This window comes from Dipteris shenzhenensis, chromosome 23 (genome assembly GCF_047967505.1).
Source record: "Dipteris shenzhenensis isolate YYH24624 ecotype China chromosome 23, Dip_SZ_1.0, whole genome shotgun sequence".
Taxonomy (NCBI): domain Eukaryota; kingdom Viridiplantae; phylum Streptophyta; class Polypodiopsida; order Gleicheniales; family Dipteridaceae; genus Dipteris; species Dipteris shenzhenensis.
Window position 1 is genome coordinate 11,236,754 of NC_141618.1, and position 23,070 is coordinate 11,259,823.

The 23,070-nt window shown below is 46.7% G+C and overlaps 1 protein-coding gene across 1 annotated transcript in view; it reads right to left on the bottom strand.

Annotated features, from left to right (window-relative positions):
• Positions 1 to 23,070, bottom strand: part of LOC147886979 (uncharacterized) — an 874,612-nt gene that overhangs the window by 295,713 nt on the left and 555,829 nt on the right. Inside the window, exons 24-25 of the mRNA XM_087394085.1 lie at positions 20,944 to 21,814; positions 9,500 to 9,606 (exon numbers count right to left, since the gene is read on the bottom strand). Of these exons, the coding sequence (XP_087250211.1) occupies positions 9,500 to 9,606; positions 20,944 to 21,814 (978 nt within the window). The remainder of the gene's footprint in view (positions 1 to 9,499; positions 9,607 to 20,943; positions 21,815 to 23,070) is intronic.

A 23,070-nucleotide genomic window follows, 5' to 3' on the forward strand; every position in this document is an offset into this window, starting at 1 on the left:
TGGCAAGGGAGGAGGCCATGGTAGCGCCAGGGGTGGCACCAAGGTAGCGGAGGTGGCGGGGAAGGTGAAAAAGGGGAGGGGGAATAGATGACGGAGGTAGGAGATAGTAGAGAAGGAGGGGTAGCTGCAATCAGTGGAGAGAGATCCACAAAGGGAGCTTAAGGTAGGGATAGTAGGAAGCAAGGAGAGGAACTGCTAAATTGAGTGCTAATTTTAGCAAGGAGATACTAAATTTAGAAGGGGATGCTAAATATAGCAAGAAGGTGCTAAACTTAGGGGAAGATATGCCAAACTTGGCTGGAGCGCTAGGGGTAGGGCTAAATATAGCAGGGTGACATAGGGTGGAAAGGGATGGATTTTGTAAGAGAGAGATGGAGGTGGACAGAGGGTGGAAAGAGAAGCATTTTGGAAGAGTGAGGTAGGGGTGGACAAGGGTGGAAAGAGAAGGGTTTTGTAAGAGAGAGGTGGGGGGTTGGACATAGGGTGGAAAGAGAAGGGTTTTGTAAGAGAGAGGTAGGGGTGGACATAGGGTGGAAAGGGAAGGGTTTTGTAAGAGAGAGATAGGGGTTGGACAGAGGGTAGAAAGAGAAGGGGTTTGTAAGAGTTGGACAGAGGGTGGAAAGAGAAGGGGTTTGTAAGAGAGAGGTGGGGGTTGGACATAGGGTGGAAAGAGAAGGGTTTTGTAAGAGAGAGGTAGGGGTGGACATAGGGTGGAAAGGGAAGGGTTTTGTAAGAGAGAGGTAGGGGTGGACATAGGGTGGAAATGGAAGGATTTTGTAAGAGAGAGGTAGGGGGTGGACAAGGTGGAAAGAGAAGGGGTTTATAAGATAGAGGTGGGAGGTTGGACATAGGGTGGAAAGAGAAGGGGAAAGTGACACAGGATGAAAAGGGGAGGCCGTAGTTAGAGAGAAAAAGTGACACGAGATGAAAAGGGGAGGTCGCACTTAGAGAGAGAAAGTGGCAAGTGAAACGTGGTGAAAAAGGGAGGCCAAAGTTGGACTTCTCAAGGTCCCCCACTGCTAAGATGAGCTGCTGCTCCTCCCCATGAGCTACTGCCCCCCCCTCTCCCTCTCTCAGCCAGCCCCCTCTCCCTCTCCCTCTCCCTCGCTGCCCCCCTCTCCCCCCCTCGCTGCTCCTCCTCTCCCTCCCCTTCGCCAGCCCCCTCTCCCTCCTGCCTCACCCTTCCTCTCCCCTTCCTCCTCCCCGCCCTCCCTCTCCCCCCCCCGCTGCCCCCTACATCTCCCTCCCTGCTGCCCCTACCTCTCCCTCCCCGCCCTACCTCTCCCCCACCCGTCAGCCCCCCCGCCCCCCTTCTCCTCCCACGTCCCCTCCCCCGTCATCCCTCTCCCCCCCCCCCGCTGCCCCCCTCCCCGCTGCCCCCTTCTCCTCCGCCCTCCCTCTCCCCCGCCAGCCCCCCCGCCCCCTTCTCCTCCCCCGCCCCCCTCCCTCTCCCCCCCCCGCTGCTCTCCCCCTCCCCCATCCTTTCCTCTCCCCCGCCCTCCCTTTCCCTCCCTCCTAACCCGTCCTCCTTTCGTCTCCCCCTCCCCCTCCTTTCTCTCCCCTGCCCTCCCTTTCCCTCCCTCCTATCCCCCCCCAAGGAGACCCCCCCTGGGAGGAAAAAAAAAAAAAGGTAAAGAAAAAAAAAAAAAAAAAACCTCCTCCCTCTCCCTCCCCGCCCCCTTCCTTCCTAACACAGCTCCCCTCGCCTCCCCCTCAGCCTACCTCCGTCTCCCCCTTCAATCTATCCTCTCCTTCCTTTCCCCTCTCTCCTACCCTCTCTTTCTCCTTCTTCCTGCGCCCGCGTTCAGGGCGTCCTGGGCAGTAGTTTCACGGACGGAGCTTTTTCAGTGTTGGAATCGGCCTTTTCACATCGATTGGCAAATGGATCCCCATTCAGCCAATCTCCGTCCGCCTCCACCAACCGCAAGGACCATCATTTTTCAGAAGACGAGTTGCAGCAGCTCAAGAAAGATGTGGAATTAGAGGGCTCCACATCACTTTTCGCTCGCATCGTTGGGTCACACCCTTCCAGATCATAGGCTAGAGACTAATGCTGGCGACGTTACCAGGAGACCTCGCCCCACACCTCATGGATATTCGACTTTTGGGACGTGGATTCTTCCAAGTGGTTTTCGACTCCCACGAGTCCACAGCCCTTGTTCTCAAAGCTAATCCCCTGGCTTTGGGTTCGAGGAGGATCTTTCTTTTATCCTACACCTTGGGCTTCGATCCGGTCGAGGAGGACAGGCAGGTCACATCACTGTTCATTAGATTTCCTGGTCTTCCTCAGGTCTACCATTGATTGCTTGCCACTATCGGAGCCACATTCGTCGGAGTGGTCACTGAGATCCCCTCCCTTCTTGGCATGCCTTCTTCCTTGGTAGTCAGTGCAGATGGGGTGCCTCGTGTTAGGGTCATTGTCTTTGACCCTAACATCTCAGATGACCACATTATGCTTCAGCGTCCAGACGGCTCTCTCTTTCGACAGAGAGTCGAGATTTCAGGTAGACAGGACCAGTGCAGGATTTGCAGGACCCTTGGGCACTTTGCTAGAGACTACCCAAGGAAGAGAAAAAGACCCAAGAGGACTTCTGGTGCGGCTCCTTCACGTACTACCACGACTGCACCTCCCCAGCACCCTGTACCATGCACTCCAGGACCACCAAGAGCAACAGGACGCCCTGCTTCACGCACCCCAGGACCACCAGGGACAGCAGGGCACCCAATGCCCGTAGCACACCCAGTACCACGATGGAGAGCTATCAGATCAGCATTAATCAGTCCGATAAGTGTTCGGTCAATCTCCCCCTCTAAGGTACACAGTTCGCCAAGGAATAGGCCACCCTTGCTCCTAATAGTGATTCGGAAACAAACTCGAAGGGCACATAGCCATTAAGGTCAACCACTAACTCCGGAAGTGCCTTATCCTCGGTCACTCTATGCCTTTGAGGTATCAGGAGGTGGTAAAGAGGAATAGAAAGAGAGACCGAAATGCAAGTACCTCCCCTTGTGCCCATAGTAGGCGACCAGAAGGTATGTCCTAAAAGCAGTTTGCCAGACTTAGAGCAATCACTGGAATCCAGCTTGTGTTCCTGGATAAAAAGGATATCAATAGCACCTCCAGTGACGCCTGGATGAAGCTGGTTCCGGATCATCTGCCTACGGCGACAATGTGGAACTCCGCCTAGGCCCTGTATGTTCCAGCTGACTATCCTCATCAACAGGAGGATGCTGGATGGAAAGGCTTACCCGACCTAGTAGAGGAGACCAGCTTCCCCTGGGTCGAAACACTCCTGCTGAGGGCAGGAAACTCAACAGGTGAAAGGATCCCCACACCTGCTGAAAGGGAGGCCCTGTCAGAAGGAATCCCAATGACCGGGACCCCTAAGGTGGAGGGCATAAACTCCTCATCATCCATGAAAGTCGCCGAATCTGCCAGTGCCGAAAAAGAATTCCTGATAAGCAAGTTTGGCTGAGAAGTGCGAAGAAGACCTGCACTCGTGGAAGATGGAGGAGAAGGACCTGCCAAGCCTCTATCAGCAGAACTGGAGTTGGGGGTTGAGGAGGCCTATTGCTGGGGTGAAGAGGAATTAGGAGCCCTCATCTACGCCTGCACTTCCTCGGTTGTCCTGATTGTGGCAGGAACAGCCTCCGGGGAAGAAGTACCTATAGCCCCCTTGTGGTCAGAAACCAAGGGGTCAAAAACCAAAGTGACTGGGGCTGGTGGATCTAAAGGCCCCTCCTGATGTGGAACTGTAGTCCTTACATTTGTCACCTTTTGTTTGTGACCGTGTCACAGTGCCCAACACTATGCCAATCAAATGGGGGCTGTTGCCCTCCCCCACCACTACTACATCAACCATATTCACTTGGGATGCAGGTTCGACTCTTCCATTGGGACAATCTCTGGTGTAGTGATCATTTGTGTTGCACTGTGTACAAGAGGGTCCCCCAAACGGCTGTGTACAATCATCTTGGTAGTGGCCATACTCGCCACATCTGTAACACATGATGGGTCTTCTAAAGTTTGTAACTCTTCCTGCACCTCCACGTCCACTTTGGAAACCACCCCTTGGGGTGTCAGTGGATAGCTCTTGGACAATCATGTGCTCGAATTTTTCCAACTTGAAAGTGCTTAATAATTTCTTCCTTAGGTTTGTCCACATCTCGAAGTGGTCAGGGGGAAATCGACTGTACCATATATCCGCGGCATCCTCCAATGACGAGGGGAAGATGTGAAGGAACGCATGCTCATTCTCCACAACTTCAGCTCTACATGCTGTGAGGACTTTCCTCACATGAGCTTCCGCATCCTCATGGAGGTGGCCTTTGAACTTTTGAGTCTTCACGTGGACCTTGTTGAGTAGCTCGAGAAGTCTAGCTTTGTCTGCAGGACTGAAAACGGCCATCCCCACCCGAGAGGCTAGAGAAGATGCAAGAGTTGGAGGGAGTCCCGATGGGGCATCGGTGCTCTAGAGCAGGAGACCACACCGACAACACCTCGTGTTTTTTTTTTCCCTAAAACAAGCTCCATACGGGAATACGGGATACACCATGCAATGCATGAAAAGCTCAAGAGCCAAAAAGAAAGGATTGGGGCTGATAGTGCCATCTCAATCCGGTAGCAACCTCGGAGAAAAAGGGAGAACCCCTCCAAACTCGAAGAAATACAGTCCTCCTAGAAGAGGCTGCCCGTGAAGGGACCTGCATATTAGCCCATATGGCTATCAAAGTGTGAGCTGTGTCACTCCAAATACCCGTGAACACCTGTGATGGGTGTATCTGGGTGCCATCCAAGGCCTCTGTGCATCTGGCTCTCCAAATGTGCCTTGAGGAAATGCTAGCCAAAATCTCCCAAGAGGTGTCCATTGAAACATGTGAAGCTCTGAAAGGAATATGTGGTACCTCCTAAAGAGAGCAGGGCTCTATCACCTCTCGGCGGATCGAGAGTGCCCAAGAAGAAGGCTCACCCTCATTAAACACCTGGGGCCCAGTAAGGGATAACCATGCAACCGATCCCCAAGTCATGAAGAAAGGGGAAGTATGAAAAATGCTGAGTATCCGAGCAACTCCTTTCCAAACAATCCTCACTTGATTGCAGTCCCAAAGGCAATGTTGCACTGACTCCTCTGCAAAATGACAACGAAGGCAAGTGGGATCAGCCCCAAAATGACAACACCTCCTGTGGAGGACAACAATGGGGAAGTCACTACTGATGTAGCCATAGAGGAAGTGTGCCCAGATGGTAGCGCATACACGGAGGGTCTCGGTGTTGCAGGGGAGAGAAGGTGATATAACATATGTCCCAAGGCATTTATCCTTTTTCAACTGATTGAGTCATGATATGACCTATGACCCAAGTCTTGTAAGTATAGAACATGCCTTCACCTGCTACAGACCTATTGTGAAACCCGCTGACACCCCATGAAATACCATGAAGGAAGAAATGCCTGAAAAATGTAGTGAAAAAGAAGGACAGAGTGAAACCTAAAGAAAACCAAATTGAACAGTCAAACTTTTTTTTTTTGAGAAGGGTATATACAAACTCCTCCAAAAGAGTTTACGCAAGCTGATATTTCTTCACTCTGGAATCGTTCACTGGGACTGGGAGCACCATACCGTTCAAAAAGGCCAAATACACACCGCCACTGGGCAGAAGTTTGGAGATGAAGTAAGGTCCAGTCCACCCGCTAATAAATTTAGGTTTATGCTTCAAAAACTTGTTGGAATACAAGTGAACCAAATCACCCACTTTAAACTCCCGCGATGACACAGGTTCCTGTCATACCCACGCTCATTGTCTATTCTGCCAAACTTTCTGTGCAAGGACGGCCTCTCATCGATGCTCTTCTAAGGCTTTAAGATCCCACAACCGTTCAAGAGTGCAGGCCTCCAAGTTGTCATCCATCTCATCAATGACCCTAGTAGTCTTCATATGAAATTCATAAGGCATAACTGTCTCTAGGCCATAAACCAATTGAAATGGTAATATCCAGTACTGGCCTTATATGTGGTCCTGTAAGCAAAAAGAGCTGCGGAGAGCAAAATATCCCAATCCTCAAGAGAATTAAGACACAACCGTGTCATGATACGACACATGGTCTTATTGGAGCTCTAAGCCAAGCCATTGGCGCGAGGGTAATATGAACTAGATGTCTTGTGCATTATTTGCATTTGGGTGTGTCGTCAGCAATGATATCATTTAGGAAGTGGGGCCTCGATCGCTCATCAATTCCACAGGACATCCAAACCTTGAGATGATTTAATCATAAAGAAAAGTAGCTACCACACTTGAGCGATGCATGCCTTTGCAACCTTGGCATCAACCCATTTGGTGCCATAGTCCGTAGCAACCAAGGCGTACTTGTTCCCTCTTCGAGTGGCAGGAGAGATGGGTCCAACAAAGTCCAAGCTCCATCTATAGAAAGGGTGCATAGGGCTAAATGATTTCAGGGAAAGGTACTCACGTCGGTAGGCTTGGGACCAGCTCGTTGACGAGTCACAACGGCGCACATGAGCATAGCAATCTTGGAATAACTTCAGCCACCACAATCCTGCTCGCATTATCTTTCGAGCAGTGGCCTTTGGGGCCATATGACCACCCCCCATGCCTGAGTGAGCCTCATCAAGAATGGCCTGCGTTTCATGAGGGAGCACACACCGGCAAAGGATATGGTCTTTACCTAGCTTGTACAACTGTCCAGCAATCAATTTGAAGGGGGTAGCTTGAATGATATGTTTTCTCTTTTGGGCAGGGGTTAGCCTTTTATTATTATTATTAGCCGTTTATTATTATTATATTTTTTTTTTTCAAAGAAAGGAACCTTCTATTAATGCTTGAAAGATTTTCATACAAGACAGCAGCCATGAAGGTGCTGAGTATGGAAAAAACCAGAAAAGGCTGAAAGAAAAACCGGCCTGTTCCAGAGAAACCCAGCTGATTGCCTAGGGGATCTCTGGAACTGGGGCTAATAGAAAAGTGGGGGGACTATACAACCAGCAAATCCCTCGCGGAGTGAAGATGTAGAAAACACCTGAAGGCCAAGGCTTGCAGAAAGGAGCACGCTTCTTGATAGTCGCCCTGGAGCTTGGAGTCTCGTGCTCCCAGGTGGACCGTAGAGTGTAAATGATATCCTGCCATATGGCAACTAGGGTAGCCATGGGTGGAACCGGGTGCTCACCCATCACAAGACTGCGGCGAGCCACCCAAATGTTCCAAGCCGTGATGCTGGCTACCACCTCCCAGACACTGTCCTCCTTAGGAGGAGGAGCTAGACTGTCAGGGGGGACTGCCTCGTGGAGTGTGATCCTCTGGATGCTCTGACCCTGTATCCGGTAGGCTATGGAGATCTCATCAATATGAACTGCATGTCCTCCCTCTATCAACCAAGCCACCATCACCCAACTGTAGTCTTTATGAAGACTCTACATACGTGTCATGATCTTGAGGGCTCCCATCCAGATCCCGCTGCGCTACAACAGCTCCACAAGCAATGCAGGATAGTCTCTAGGGCACCATCGGAGCAACAATGGCACTGCCCGTCCACTCCCATCTGCTCCAACCGATGGGCAAGCCTCCGTGGGCGGCAAGCCAGAAGAAGTAAGAGATCCTCCGGAGGATAGAGGTCCCGGAGGCGCCGGAAATAGTTAAAGTATGCTTCTGCTATATTGTTGTGTAGGCAAAAAGTCTAACCTCCGAGGGGGCTTACAGAATGGTCTAAGGTCGAGGACCCCCTCTCCGAGGCTCTTGGTCCATCTATCTAGGAGTTGCCAACCTGATCTCCTTGGCACTGAGCGGCTGCTTGTGCTCGCCTCGTACGGTTGGAACACTACCATTGGTTCTTTGTAGCCAACTTACTGTGCTTCTTCTTCCCCCGCTGGTCCACCTTCTCTCATAAAATTTGAAGGTCAAGTTAGCTCTAACTTAGGTTAGACTAAACCAGTTTAGTTAGTTTAACTATAGGATTAGTTAGACATAGTTAGGTGAGTTTAACTTCTAGTTAGTTAGCTTAATTGGATAGTTAGGTTAGGTCAACTAACTGTGGTTAGTTTTTCTAACTCTCCTCAGTTTTAACCCATAATTGGGGTTAGGTTAGTTAATCTAACTGGAATTAACTTGGTTCAAACCCCTCAGTTGGACCTAAAGTCCATTCACACCAAACCATCCCCCAATCCCCACAAAAAAGGTCCATTTTCCCCCTTCTTTAACCCCTCGTAACTCATCCGTTTCCGACCCAAACTGGACCCCGTTTGAACCAAGATTTCACACATGGAAACATCACGCTACGGGGCATTTTTCCAGCCCATTGCACACCATTTTGGCATCCCTAGCACTCGCTCATTCATGTACCCATGTGGGCCTGTTTCACATAAATTCGCTTGTATCTTCACGCCGTGACCTCCGATTAATGATTTGTCTGCATCGGCACAGTTCCCTACACACGTAGGACAATCTTAGGTACATTATTAGCACGATAGTCCCTACACAAACTAACACCACTCTAACCCTCCCAACAAAACTACATCCACACCTATACTTGCGGCAGAGACACCCTTGCAAATCTCACCCAATCTGCATGCAGCTACGTTCCGGCCAACGCCTCTGTGACGTGATCGACTCTGAAGGATACTCTAGTATTTAGTCGAATTCCCATCGGATGGAAGGATTGATGGCCCTACATTCCCTCGGGAGCCTAGGGAAGTGAAGCGTCACTAGAAAACGAGGAACATGGTGAATCGAGTCCATGTCCTCTACCGTAAATCCGTGATACTAAGAAAAAAGGTACACGAGATGTGGACCCAGGAGAATGGGGCTCCTCTCTACGAGAGCTAGAGCAGTATTTGGGGAGCCAAGCTGGAGGAGAAACACGCCTCGTCCATAGATGTGACCTCCTGGATGTAATCTCCATGTCAAGCTGGCTTAGATCCAGTCCCTATTCTGTCTCCTCGAGGGAGTGAGGCCAACTATCCTGCCCATGACTGTCCTGTTTTGTAGAAGATTTAGTGCCAGCTGAACCTGTTGCTTGTTCATAGGGGATAGAAGAACTTTGAAGGTTGGGGGAGTTGAGGGTGCTGCCATAGAGCCCCACTGGCCACAGCATCTAACCAGGGCTACCGTGACCCCTGTCGGTTGGGCTCCCGACTCTAAACAAGGAGGGGATGTCCCCAAGTGTAATCTGTGTGTCAACCCTCTGTCTGAGCTATCGGGTCACTGGCTCCAGGTCACGGTCATGTCGAGGCCTCGTCTCGTGGGGATCCATGTGATCTGGCTCAAAAAACTCCATGATAGAGCTCTGAGAGGGATCAGCCAAGGAAAAAATCTACTCATGTTAGAGCATTGTTAATCGCATAAAGTTTTTAATTTGATTTTTATTTACAATTACAACCTCACCATGTTAATGGCATTTAAATACGAACACGTGCTAAGAACATAAATTTGTGTCTTTCAATAGTTTAGTAAAGGTAAACTCAATGCATTAAATACATTTAATTGCCATACCTGTGTTATATTTGCATTTGTTTGAGCTGAGAATGTCATCATGATGTTCTGAAACAAAGTTTTATCAATATTTTCTGCTAACTCACGTTTTATGTAGGCAGTTTTCCCTACAAGCATTACAATCAAAATGCCTTGTTTACAACAATTTGAAATACATTTGCATAATTCAACATCCTTTACATTAATCTTTATGGTTCAAGAACCTTTATCTCATACTATCAAGATCTCTTCCTCCACCAGTTACCATACCAAATTCTCTACCTCCTTTTCTTAAAATGGTTTTTCCAGTTACTCATATCATGTCCAAAAATAGAATAATTCAATACAAAATATGTTAGAAAATTACAGCAGAGTGTAGATGGATTTTCCAATATTGTGTAATATTTAGTTTTCCATAGAATCCTAAGCATCATGCTAGGGTAGGGCAAGGTCCTGATTGCAGCTACAATAGTGGAGCTGTAGCTACGAGACAGAAATATGATTGTGATAGTGGAGCTGCAAGCTTGGCTGCAGCAGTGGAGCTACGACTTAGAAGCTGTGGTAATTATCTGTAGGCATAAGATTGGAGCTATGGCACTATGGAGCTACAAGCCTGGGACACTGCAGAGCAGTGGCTGTGTGGAGTGGCAGCACTTTGGATTTGCAACACTGAGCTGCAAAAGTGTAGCTTGAGTTGCGAGACGGAGAGCTACAGCATTCTGAGAGAGAGCTAACACTGTGATGTTTGACATAGAGCTGTAACTACAGCATGAGGCCGAGCTGCACCAATGCAGTGAAGCTGCAATAGTGGAGCTGGTCTGTGGCAATGAAGCTGCATAATTATTATCATTAATTTCTTTCCAAAAAAGAACCGTCTATTTGAATCTTTGAGAAATGCAAATTCAGTGCTGAAATGAAAAAGATGCTGCCTGCTGTCCTGCAGCCTGCCTCTCAGGGTCTCAACTCATTGCCTGAAGTACCCCAGAAGTGGGCATTAACAGCCGAGCTGGTATACAACCAATGGATAGCTTGATCTATGAGAATATAAAGATACTGGCAGGTCAAGCTTGTAGAAATGCTCACGTCTTAGGCACTCTCGGTCCATCGGCAAGTGATAGAGCCCTGCTCTCTTTAGGATGTACCACTTACTCCCTTCAGAGCTCCCCATGCTTCAATGGACACCTCTTAGGAGATTTTGGCTGGCACATTTGGAGATCCAGATGTACAGAGGCCTTGGATGGCACACAAATACACCCATCATAGATGTTCACAGGTATTTGGACTGACACGGTTCACACGTCGATAGCCATTTGGGCTAGCATGCAAGGCCCTTCACAGGCAGCCTCTTCTAGGAGGACTGTTTTTCTTCGAATTTGGAGGGGTTCTCCCTTTTTCTTGGAGGTTTCTACCGGATTGAGATGGCACTATCAGACACAATCCTTTCTTTTTGGCTCTTGAGCTTTTCATGCATTGCATGGTGTATCCCGCATGGAGCTTGCTCTAACGGTTTTTTTTAATACTTAATAGAAGTCTCTTTTTGCAAAAAGTTGTGACATAAAGCATACTGAACTGCTGTAATTTGCTGCAAATCACTGCCAGTGAGTATGATGTCATCCACATATAGTACCAACATGACCAATTCTGATTTTTTGTTGCAGAATATATACGAAGCCCTAGGACAGCAAAAACTGATATATCTTCTGATACCACGCACAAGGTGCTTGCTTCAGCCCACATAGAGCCTTCCTGAGCTTGCATACCTTGTGCTCTTGTCCCTTCACCTCAAAACCTTGGGGCTGATGTACATAGATCTCCTCTTTTCAGATCTCCACTGAGGAAAGCGGTCTTGACATCCATCTGGTACACTGACCAACCATAAAATACAGCAAGAGAGATGACAGAACGAATGGTGGTCATTTTGGCCACTGGAGCAAATGTCTCCTCATAATCTATCCCCTCCTCTTGTGCATACCCCTTGGCAACCAAACGGGCTTTGTATTTCTCAACTGTGCCATCTGAATGGTATTTCACCTTATAAATCCATTTCGTGCCAACCACATTTTTCCCAATGGGCGCATCAACCAAGTCCCATGTGGCATTCTTCTCAATGGATTTAATCTTAGCTTCCATAGCTTTCTACCATGCCGGATTATGCTAAGCATCCTTGAAGCTCTGAGGCTCATTTTCAGCTTCCATCACTGAGGTCATCAAAGCAAAATTGACCTTTTTCTGATTTTTCTGAGTGTTGGCCCTGGTTTTCCCCAAAGTAGGCTGATCCTTAGCATCTTGAATGGTCAACCTTGCCCAACGTGAAATAGATTTCTCTGCTGTACCACTCGGGGCTGCATCAACATCTTTAGTGGCCTCACGACATTGATAATGCCTCCAAACATGAGGCTGCCTATTCTCATTAGTTGGCTGCAAATCTGAAAGATTTAAGGGAGAGCCATCCTCAACATGTGGCAAGCCATCTGAACTATGAGAAGTAGAAGGGGAAGCATCAAGAGACTCCGTCTCATCATCCTCAAACTGGATATGTCCAAAGGGGTGTCATCGTATGGTAGCAAGTCTGCACTAGCAGGCTGTATGCACTCATTCTCAACAAAGAGAACATCTCTACTGATTATTACCTTCCTGGTAGCGGGATTATAAAGCCTAAATCCCCTTCTTTCAGTGCTATACCCCATGAAAATGCATTTGACACTCTTGTCATCAAGCTTTGTCCAATGTGCATCTGGAACCAAAGCATATGCCACTGAGCCAAAAACTATGAAATGACTAACCTTTGGCTTAAAGCCATACAAAGTCTCAAATGGAGTCACATTAATGAAAGCTTCGGTAGGGCATCTATTCTGAATATAAGTGGCTGTCACAACTGCTTCTCCCCAAAAACCCTTTGAGACTCTCTTGAATTTCAGCATGCATCTCGTCATTTCCATGAGAGTACGATTCTTTCTCTCAGAGATTGGATTATGCTGTGGTATGTAAGGGCATGTCAAGTGATGTTTAATCCCATGTTGGTTAAAAAATCCCTGGAATACATGTGACATGTACTCTCCCCCTCTATCTGAGTTGAGTGTTCCAATTCTAGAATTGGTTTGGTTCTCAGCCATAGCTTTGAACTCCTGAAACCAATAGAACACCTCAGATTTTTCCTTCATGAGAAAAAGCCATGTGAACTTGGAGAAGTCATCTATAAAGGTCAGAAAGTACCTTGCTCCTCTATGCGTGGGAATAGTCGTGGGCCCACATACATCACTGTGCACTATCTACAACACTCTGGTTGCCTTGACCCAATTCTTGCCTTGTTTACTGAATGGCAAGCGATGTAATTTGCCAAGTGCACACCCCTCACACACTTCATTTTCTGGTTGCTGTAATTTTGGCATTCCCTGAGTCATATTATTGTTGTACAAGTAGGACAATGCCCTGTGATGGACATGTCCAAACCTAGCATGCCATAAATCAGCCTGGGAAGTGTTTGCTACAGCCAATACCTTCTTATCATAAGGCTGAGCATCAAGCTTGTATAAACCTCTGTCATATGTGCATGTTGCTACAACCTCATACCCTTTCTTTGGATCCTTGATCTTGCATTGGTTATCTTGAAATTCGACCAACATATGTTGATCATGGGCAATGTTTGAAACTGAAATCAGTTTTTGCCTCAAATCTGGAACATACCAAACATCTCGGATATACTTAACTTTCCCATTATCGAGCTGAATGGGAATGTGCCCAACTCTGATGATGTCTTGAGAAGCATCATTGGCACATATAACTTGTCTGCCATGAACATGTGTGATGCTCTCAAACCACTCCTGGCGAGGAGTCATGTGCTTAGTAGCACCACTCTCGATATACCATGTATCACTTGCAACAAGGGAAGCATCCCCTGATTGATTTTCAGCATTCAAATTCCCCCTAGCATCCATCTTCTCATTAAATGAAGCAAACACAAAATCTCTATCACCTTGGGCAAGATGAGCTTCACCATGTGCATCTGAAGCACAAGTTTCAGTGGGGGCAACAAAATTACTGCTAGAGCTGTCCCTTTGCCTCTTCTTTTCATTGGCAATCCTTTTTTGACACTCTGCGATGTAATGCCTTGGCTTCTTGCAATAATTGCATTTGCCCTTTTTCTGATTTTTGCTTGAACTGCTTGCATTCCCCTCCTTGGGCTGAGTTGTATGGCTATGTTTTGGCTCAAAATTTTTCTGAAATTCGCCTTTTCCACCCATGGCAAGCGCTTGCTCACCCTACAAGAGGCTTTGGCAAAATTTGAGCATCTCTCCTCTTCCTGCAACAAAATCCCAACTAACTCATCGAACGAGAGTGGGGCTGCCCTGAGAACAATGGTCAATGAAGTGACGAATGTGCCATATGAGGGCACTAAGCTATTGACAGTAATAGAGACGAGCTTCTTGTCTTCTATTTCCTCATCAATACTTGTGAGCTGATCACGTAGATCAGTGATCCTGGCAATATGATCAGTGATGGCCTGGCCTTCCTGCATCTCGAGATCCTTGGGCTGATTTATCAAGGCAATGGCCCTTGCCTCATTCTTAACATGATACATGTTTGCCAATCTTTCCCATGCCGGTTTTGCATCCTTGCACAACTTGATAATCGTCATAATGTGCCTCCACACATTTGTGGCAATCAAAAACATTGCTTGGGCACTACGGTGGTCAAACTTCTTCTGCTCCTCCGTCGATGCTATGGGACTAGCAGGAGGGGCTTTTGCAGTTTGTTGTCTGCCTGTAGTCTGACCTGAAGAAGCTGTGCTGGATGTAGATGAGCCTACTAGCCTCACTTCATCCCCACTAACAATATCCCACAAGTCCTTACCAACCAAGATGTTCTTAAGCATGGATGACCACAAGGCATAGTTTGGTCCATCCAGCTTGTCACCCTCAGACAAATTGCCAAAACTGTCCGAAAGAGTCGACATGATGCAAAATGGGATACCCACAAGCTGCAAATGTACCTGCAAAAAGAACTGCAAGTTCCAAAGGTGCAACTGGCTGTAAATGTGCCTGCAAATCCCAAACTAATATTTTCAGATCAGTTCGTCAGCGATGCCCTTTAGCCCCCTTCCTCTTTCTTTTTGTGGCAGAAGCTATGAGTATCTTCCTTAGATCTCAGGCTGAGCTTTTTGGGTTGAGATTGCCCTTGAGACAGGAGCAGGAGCTTCTTGACTGTGAGTTGGCTGATGACACTGCTATTTTTATTGAGGCCTCTTCGCAGTCACTTGATTCTTTCCGGACAGCCTTGAATATTTTTTGCTCAGTTGCAGGGGCACACATTAATTGGCATAAATCCGTCGGCTTTTGGATCAGTGATGAGGAAACTCCAGACTGGGGAGTTGACCTTGGCTTTTCCTGGATTCAGAGGGGTGTTCCTGTCAGATATCTGGGATGCCAGGTAGGATTGGTCATCTCTCCAGCACAACAATTTGCCCCCAGTACTAGAAAGTATAAGGAAAAAGCTACTTTTTTGGAGCTCAGCCCAACTCGACCTTGCCTCTAGAAGAGTTGTGGTAGTGAACCAGGTTCTTTTGGCCACCACCTAGTTTGTGTGTTCTTGCTGGTGCCGGTCTAGGGATTGCATCACTCAGCTCATTAGACCAGTCAAGAATTTTGAGTGGACTTGATGGCACAGCAGATGTTGCAGCGAGGGTGGCCTGGGAGACCATTATTCTCCCTACATCTGAAGGGGGCCTTAACATCATTGACTCGGACTTGCAGTGCAAGGCATTGCTTTGTAAGGTGGTGGTGAGGGGACTCATGCCTGGGCAGGAACCTTGGAAGGATTTCTTTTTTGGACGCATTCAGGCTTGCACACCAACCTTGGGAGATGATTGGGTGGACAGCCCAAGATGGATTTTTACTTCAGCCCCTCTCAGATCTCGTGCCTCTCCTCTCATGTCTGCCATCCTGAAAGCTTGGGGGAGCTTCAGGAACACTCGTCGAAGGGTTCCGCCCTCTACCCTAGAAGAGATTGATAGGCAGCCGGTCATTTGGAATGATAGTATACTTGATGAGCATGGCAGACCACTGGGCACTTCCCATTACATGCAGTGGTCTAGATGGGAGAAAGGCCCCGCCTACATAGTAGGTACTTGGAAGGCATTTATCAGGCTACCTGAGGATCAGAGACTGCAGTCCGTGAGTCACCTCAGAGGGGTAGCATGCAGGGTTCAGCAGATAGATGCAGCCATCCCGGTGGAATGGGCAGTTGAGTTGCCTAGTACTTCCACCACTTGGATGGGAGCTTTTTCGAGGACAGCAGTTCCTCAACAGGTGATCACTCTTCGAGGTCTCGGAGAAGATGCACTGGTCTTTGAGGTTGGAGATGGAGGTATACTCTCTAGATCCACGGATGATATTCTTCTAGAGGTTGCCTTTCAACCTGTTAGGATTGCTGGTTTTGTGGACCATGGAGCGGGCTTGGAGTGGTACTTAGACCCCGACCCTCTGCTTTTGGCCTTGGGATCTTGGAGGTTGTGGTTGTATGGAGGTGCACCTATCAGGTGCTTGCAGTGGGACCCAGGAGAGTGGGAGTGGATAGATCATGGGCACCAAGAGAGGGGAATTTCCTTTTTTCGTTTCACGGTTGGTAATGCCAGGAGATTTCAGCTAAACAGTAGGGCTTGGGTTCCCTCCAGAGCCCCCCATTGGGACAACTTCTTCATCACTGCAAATTTACATAGGAATTTCTGGAGGAGGCTTTGGAAATCCCTCAGAAATAGAAAGATCACTCTTTTCTTTTGGCTTTCTATTCATGGAGGGATTACAGTGAACCTGTGGAGATCACGTTTTGGGGCTGATCCCACTTGCCCTCACTGTCACTCTGCAGAGGAGTCAGTGCGACATTGCCTTTGGGACTGCAGTCAGGCGAGGACTATTTGGAAAGGGGTTGCGAGGATACTCAGCATTTTTCATACTTCCCCTTTCTTCATGACTTGGGGCTCGGTTGCATGGTTATCCCTTACTGGGCCCCAGGTATTTTATGAGGGTGAGCCTTCTTCTTGGGCACTCTCGGTCCGCCGGCAGGTGATAGAGCCCTGCTCTCTTCAGGATGTACCACTTACTCCCTTCAGGGCTTCTCATGCTTCAGTGGACACCTCTTGGGAGATCTTGGCTAGCATTTCCTCTTGGCACATTTGGAGAGCCAGATGTACAGAGGCCTTGGATGGCATCCAGATACACCCTTCACAGGTGTTCACGGGTATTTGGACTAACACGGTTCACACTTTGATAGCCATTTGGGCTAGCATGCAGGGCCCTTCACGGGCAGCCTCTTCTAGAAGGACTGTCCCAATTCTTTCTTTTTGGCTCTTGAGCTTTTCATGCATTGCATGGTGTATTCCGTATGGAGCTTGCTCTAATGGTTTTCTTTAATACTTAATAGAAGTCTCTTTTTGGGAAAAAAAAAACAGTCCCGAAGCAAAATACACAGCTCAAAACACTTACTGGAAGTGCAAATTGGCCCGAGCCACGTGCAAAACAGTCCACTGACTATGTGGGCAAGCCGGAGATGACAAAGGAGCTGAAGTGAGCTGTTTGGACCTAAATGAAGCTGTCGGGAGTACTTCTGAACACAACACACGTGTAGAGAAGAGTTTGGACCCGGGAGAGGCTGGAGCTGAAAAGAGTCCAGATCTGAGCAAAAACGCCAAAAAACAGTCGAAAACTGGTCGAATCGCCTTCTAACAAGTCGTATGGACTCGAAATCAAGTTCTGACAAGTTGTACGAACTCGCGGCACTGTCGCGCAACTGTACAACTGTACGGAAAAAAAAGCCCCAAAAAATTTTCCTTTTTTCTCGCCTAAAATGCTACGGGACAGATTTGTTTGTATGCGGGCAGCTCCGAAATTTTAAAAAATGTCGAAATCGGACCTCAAATGGTCAAAAAACAGCCGCTGGACTATTGGAGCTACCTTAAACGAAAGCTGGAGAGCTGAATGTGAGAACTAGGAATGCGCACTGGAGCACCAAGCTTGCGAGAGTCTGGAGGCAAGCGCGGGAATGGGCTCTAGAGACGGAAGCGCTCTGATACCAAATGTAGGAACAAAGTGGAGACAGGTTGTGAACACAAGTAAGCAAGAGTGCACACACAAGAAAGCTCCAATAGAAATGTTCAAATGAAACAATACAAGTACTTTGTATATATAGTACCCAAACACTACTGGTAAACCATAGGATTGACTTTATGCCTACAACACCATATCTTTGTAATCTCTTACAATGATGCCTTGGCAATGACATAGGTCCAACTCTCTCATGGAGTTTTGAAGAACTTAGACAATTGCTTAAATAAGAATTTGTCAATCTATTATTGTTTGTTTTGATTGTTTTTTTTGGCTTGCTCACTTTTCCTCACTTGCTTTTTGGTAATCCTCCGTACTCCTTGACTTGGTGCAGAGAGGTGATGACCTGAAATGCAGCATCTAGCTGTATTGGTGATGATCCAAACTCAGCCTGAATGATCTGGTGAGAAACGGACGGCTTACTGCGAATCATCCACGATAGCATGAGAACCTGTAGCCACTCCACACGGGCCCACTCTGTATCCGACAAGTCTGGCCTCCAACAAGGGCTCCCATACATCCCTGCTAGGTGGACCAAGGAGTCAAAAAGAAGCCCCTTGGTCCATGGATTCTGAAAGTGTGAGTGGAAGCACTGTCTCTCTAGTCTGGCCAATGAAGCGTATCCCCTACCCAGGCGGTCCTGCATCGTGGGTCTCATAGTGATGATGGGTCCGGAGAGGACAATCCCTAGATACATGTATGATGAAACTATCTCAACAGGTGACCCATCAAATGTGAACTACTCCTAGTGGATGACGGCCCGAGATGTATTGAAGATCATAACCTTGGTTTTACTAAGGTTGACCTTCAAATCATGAGACTCACAAAAAGACTAGTGCGTCAAGGTATCTCTGGATCCCCTCTGCTGAGGGAGACAAAAGTTCCATGTCATCTGCATACAACAATATCTGGATTAGAGTGCCAGCAAGAGAGCATCCACCCCCCCTGTATCTGCATCACTGTCTCGAGCTCGTCAATGTAGAGGCCAAACAAGGTAGGTGATAAAGGATAGACACCCTTGTTTGACCCCAATAGTGCTCATGATCTCGTCTATCCACCCTGACCCTACCCGGACTCTATCTAAGACTCTCTCGTAAAGTGCCATGACAGCCAATGATCTCCTGGTCATAACCCAAATCCTGTAGGCGCCGGAGGAGGTGGGCTCTCGGGACCGTGTCAAATGCTTTGTGAAAGTCCACAAAGCAACAATAAACCCTTTGCTTCCGCGCCCTCGCCTCCTCGATGATATTGATGTAAATATTTTTATTGAGATTGTAAATGCTTTTGTAGGGACTCTTGGGATATGATTAAAACGCAGTGCGGTTGCACCAAGGTAATCCAGAGCATGGTATCCAATTTCGTATGTGTGGTGTGACGAGATGGCATGTGTTCCTAATTGTTGTCCTATTTCTCATGTTTGTAATGTTATGGGTGATGATCACCTTTGTTGAGGGTCATGTTTCCATGCATGTAATGGGTTGGGGAATTTTTCAACCCTTGTTGTGAGCATTGGATGAGGATATGTGAGTAAATTCATGTTAAAGTGTTGCATGAAGGCTTTGGCAAAGTTAGGTGGTGCTAGTAGGTTCAAAGGGGGAAAAAAAACTTGGCATTAAATGCTGAAATTCTTTTGAAAATAGAGGGGGCTGAAGCAAAGCATCATGTGGGTGATCGTGGCAAACACTAGGTCCAAAAGGAGCTGCATGCATGTGGATGAAATTGGCAAATGAAGAATCTAGGATTCTCGGCTAATCATGTCACGTAATGAAGTTTTGAGGTGGCTGGATCGTTTGGGAAGTAGCATGCCCATGCACTACTGGGCATCGTGAGACTGATCTGAGAGCTTATGGATGGCGAGGTGGTGACTGGGAGCTGATCGATGGGAGCTTGCTGGAAGGATCATTTGTGGCTCTTGACGAGGGGCTTCTTAAATTGGAGGGGCGGAACGGCTATGCGGGTTGGAGAGGCTCGTGGGTGATAGCAGAGGTCATCAGAGATTGAGGCTGAAGCATTTCCTTGACGAGGTGAGGTGACGAATGGAGCTTGTCTATGTGAGACCGATGCTCTTCAATCATTGTGAGGGGAAAGATGCTTGCTGCAGATCAGTGTGACGCTGCTTCTCTGAATGATTGTGAGAAGATGCTGTTTGTGAGAGTAAGATGACGCTTTGGTAGGATGATGTTGATCGATGTTGCTGCTTCGTCAGTTTGTATGCTGGATTACGTGGAGTCTAGCACGGTTCTTTTTTGCCCAGGGGTGCGCGTTGTTAGTACGCAGGCTAGTAGTGGTTAGTGGACATTAACGAGACTTTTATTGGCTGCGCATATGCATGGATAAGCTGATTTTGCACATGCCGAACAAGGCAATTTCTGACTTGGAGAAATTCTTGCCTGGTCTACCTGCGACCTGTTTTGTGGAGCTCTAAAATTGATTCGTGGTTTGGTTCTTGAGCAGACACGAAGTGATAATGATCACCGTGGGCTGTGAGTTTTTGGCTATACATGGTTGACTTATCACTGAACTGTGAAGAGGGTTTTTTGGCAGTGGTGCAGATCTGAAAATCTTCAATGTCCTGTGCATCCTGAATCATGGATTCTCTGGGCTTTTTTTTTTCCCTGTCTGATATCAGTCAGTTTCGTGGGGGGGTTTTCTCGGTTTCTTGTGACGAGGATACATGCTCTGGAGCCCGGTGCATAAGCTCATCACTTGGAGCCCACACTGTTTTTTATCCTACTTGTCGTGGCTTCAGTTTGTGTTTCAAAAGTACCTTTTTTTATAAAGTTGAATATGATTCTGTCTTTGGAGTTAGCCTCGGAGGTACTCGGAGTTCTTTTTTATGGTTTCCAGATTGAGGTATTGTTTAGTGAGGTTCATGGAAATTACTGGTCGTTGCTTGTACGAGTAATAGAAGAAGAATGGGTAGGAATAACTCTGATTGATGAGGAGGACCTCCCTGAATGTATCTTGCATCTAGAGTTTTGTGCAGAGGAACACTTCATGTGAATGGACATTGAATCTTTTGAAAAAAACTAATAGTCTTCTGAGCTTTTCTTTCACCCTTTTTCCACTCTCTCTATTTTTCCTTTTTTTCTTTTATGAACGGCTTCAAAGTATGTGGAGGGAGAGCTAATAACAATCCCCCTTTCTCTTGTGTTTAAGGATGGAGAGCTTGCTTCCCCTCCCTGTTCATTATTTCAGTATTCCCACCAGTTTTTGGATACCTGATGGTTCGACCATGGCCATGATGTTCATATTTATACAAAATTCAAACTCTCATATGAAGAGATAATTTTTGGATAAACAAACAATGAAATTGAAGAACATGGGGGAAATAAAGCGCAAATTCTTCCAGCAATTATGAGAACTAACCTGTTCCAGTGGGACCCACTAGCATCACATGTTTCTGATGGGTAATCAAAAGATGCAGCAAGTAAGAATAACGAGCAGTATCAATAGTTGGTACAATTATGTCATTGAATTCAGCATCTAATGGTGGAGCTCTTCTATCAATTGTTTCCATCCACTCTTTCCAACAAGTCTCTTCCTTGACAAAGGTGAAACTGTACACTGAACCATTTTCAGGAAACAGCAAAGCAAACTCAAAACTAGGCTTCTGTATTCTGAGACCGGCACTAAGTTGATAGCCAAGGTTCTCCTCTTGAGCCAAAAGTTTCCGCAGGAAACTGTCAAACTTCTGTTTACTTTCCACATCAAGAACACCTCCAATTGACCAAACCAATGAGAGGGAAAAAAGGCAATGTATCCAAACTTCTAAGTCCTTTCCGTGAGGCAAAGTGATGTAATCAGTCTTTGATTTTTGAGTAGGAGCATCACTTGGTATCCTGAACTCATCTAGAAGGCTTTCATACATATTCAAAAGGCTCTGTACTAGATTGATGACAGAGGTGGGAACAAGTTCTTTGCAATGTTTCTTTACAAACTGGACGCAAGGTTCAACCAACCAATCAAGTAATGCTTCAATCGAACCCAAACTTTCTGTGATTCCAGGAAATTTTACAGGTAAATTTGTCATCCAAGATGCTTTCAGTGGTACCCATCCAATTTGACTTGGCTCTGTATAGACCATGCCACATCTGCTCACTGTTGCTGGTGATGCTGCAGCAAGATCTTGCACCTCAAATATAAGATTCATAGCCGATGTCATCTGAATTATCTCTCCACTCATTAAACAGAGCTTCTTGTTGTCGTCTAGAACAGTGTTCATATTTTCAATCCACACCTGCAAGAGTGCAAGACAGGGTTTCGTACATATGTTGGCATCCCTAACACATTGATCATGGTAATAGAGAAGAATATACACTTTTTTTTTTTGGAATCAAAGGTGAAAATGAGAATTTACAGGTATTTTCCAAGGCTATTGAGAACCTACCCTGTTCGTTTTTTTGTTTGCATCAGGAAAGTATCAAACACAAAGATTCTGTCTGTTCCTGAATTAGACAGCATGTAAATAATACATCAAATTGGTCAATGCAAATGCTAATGAGAAATCCAATGGATTGCTAAAGTTTCTTCTCCTCTCGAATACCCATGATCCTCTGGAATTGTCATACTAAAGGTAACAGCTTATATGAATTCCCATGATCACTTTTAAACACTCTCAGTCCCTTTAATTTTTGCTACAGGAAAATCCTTAAAGATCTGCTGATAATTAAGCTCTCTCTTACAAAGGATCCCTCAAGGAGTTCAAATACTCTTGCTCAAGTGTGTATTCTTTTTTCTGGATGATAGCCCAGATGATGGGGTCTACCAAACAATTTGTGTGACTCTAGTCTTGTGACTCTAGTCTTTCACACACATGATAAATCATATACCAAACCCTGGTGTGAGAGACATAAGGGAGGGGAGAAATTGAGGCTTCATCAAGTTGCAAGGATCTAAGGCTCCCCATGTGGCATTGACACACGTTGCTCAATCAAAATGCATTAAATAATATGCATAGGTGAGATTCCTCACTTGTTGATTCACTGCCCTAGAGTGTGAGGTGGTGATGAATGTTCGATGTGATTGTGTGGTATGGCCAGCTATGATTATCCGATGAGATAGCATCATCTAGAACCTAATTCTTTAGAATAACACGCCACTTCATTTATCCTCATAACATGTGATTCTGTTCAACTAACACCTTTTAGTAATCAGAACCACCACCAAGTTATCCAAAGGGAGGCTTATCATCATTCAGTTTTACAACACCCATCCGTTGTACATAGAGAGAAGGTTTCATTAAAGGATGGAGTGAAATCATCACCAAAAACGAATTGCAACCTCCGACCAATTGTCTAGCTTCAGGACCTTAACTCGTCCCTCACCAAGTTTCAAAGCAACAACAAATCCCACTCGGTGTGAGAAGAATAGGGAATAAGATAAAAAGAGTAGAGTAGAGAAATAGAAAGTAGGCTGAAGATTACAAAGAAGGGAAGGAAATATGGGGGAAGCCAGAGGCACAATAGCTTTAACTTTTGCTAAAAAGAGAGCTTG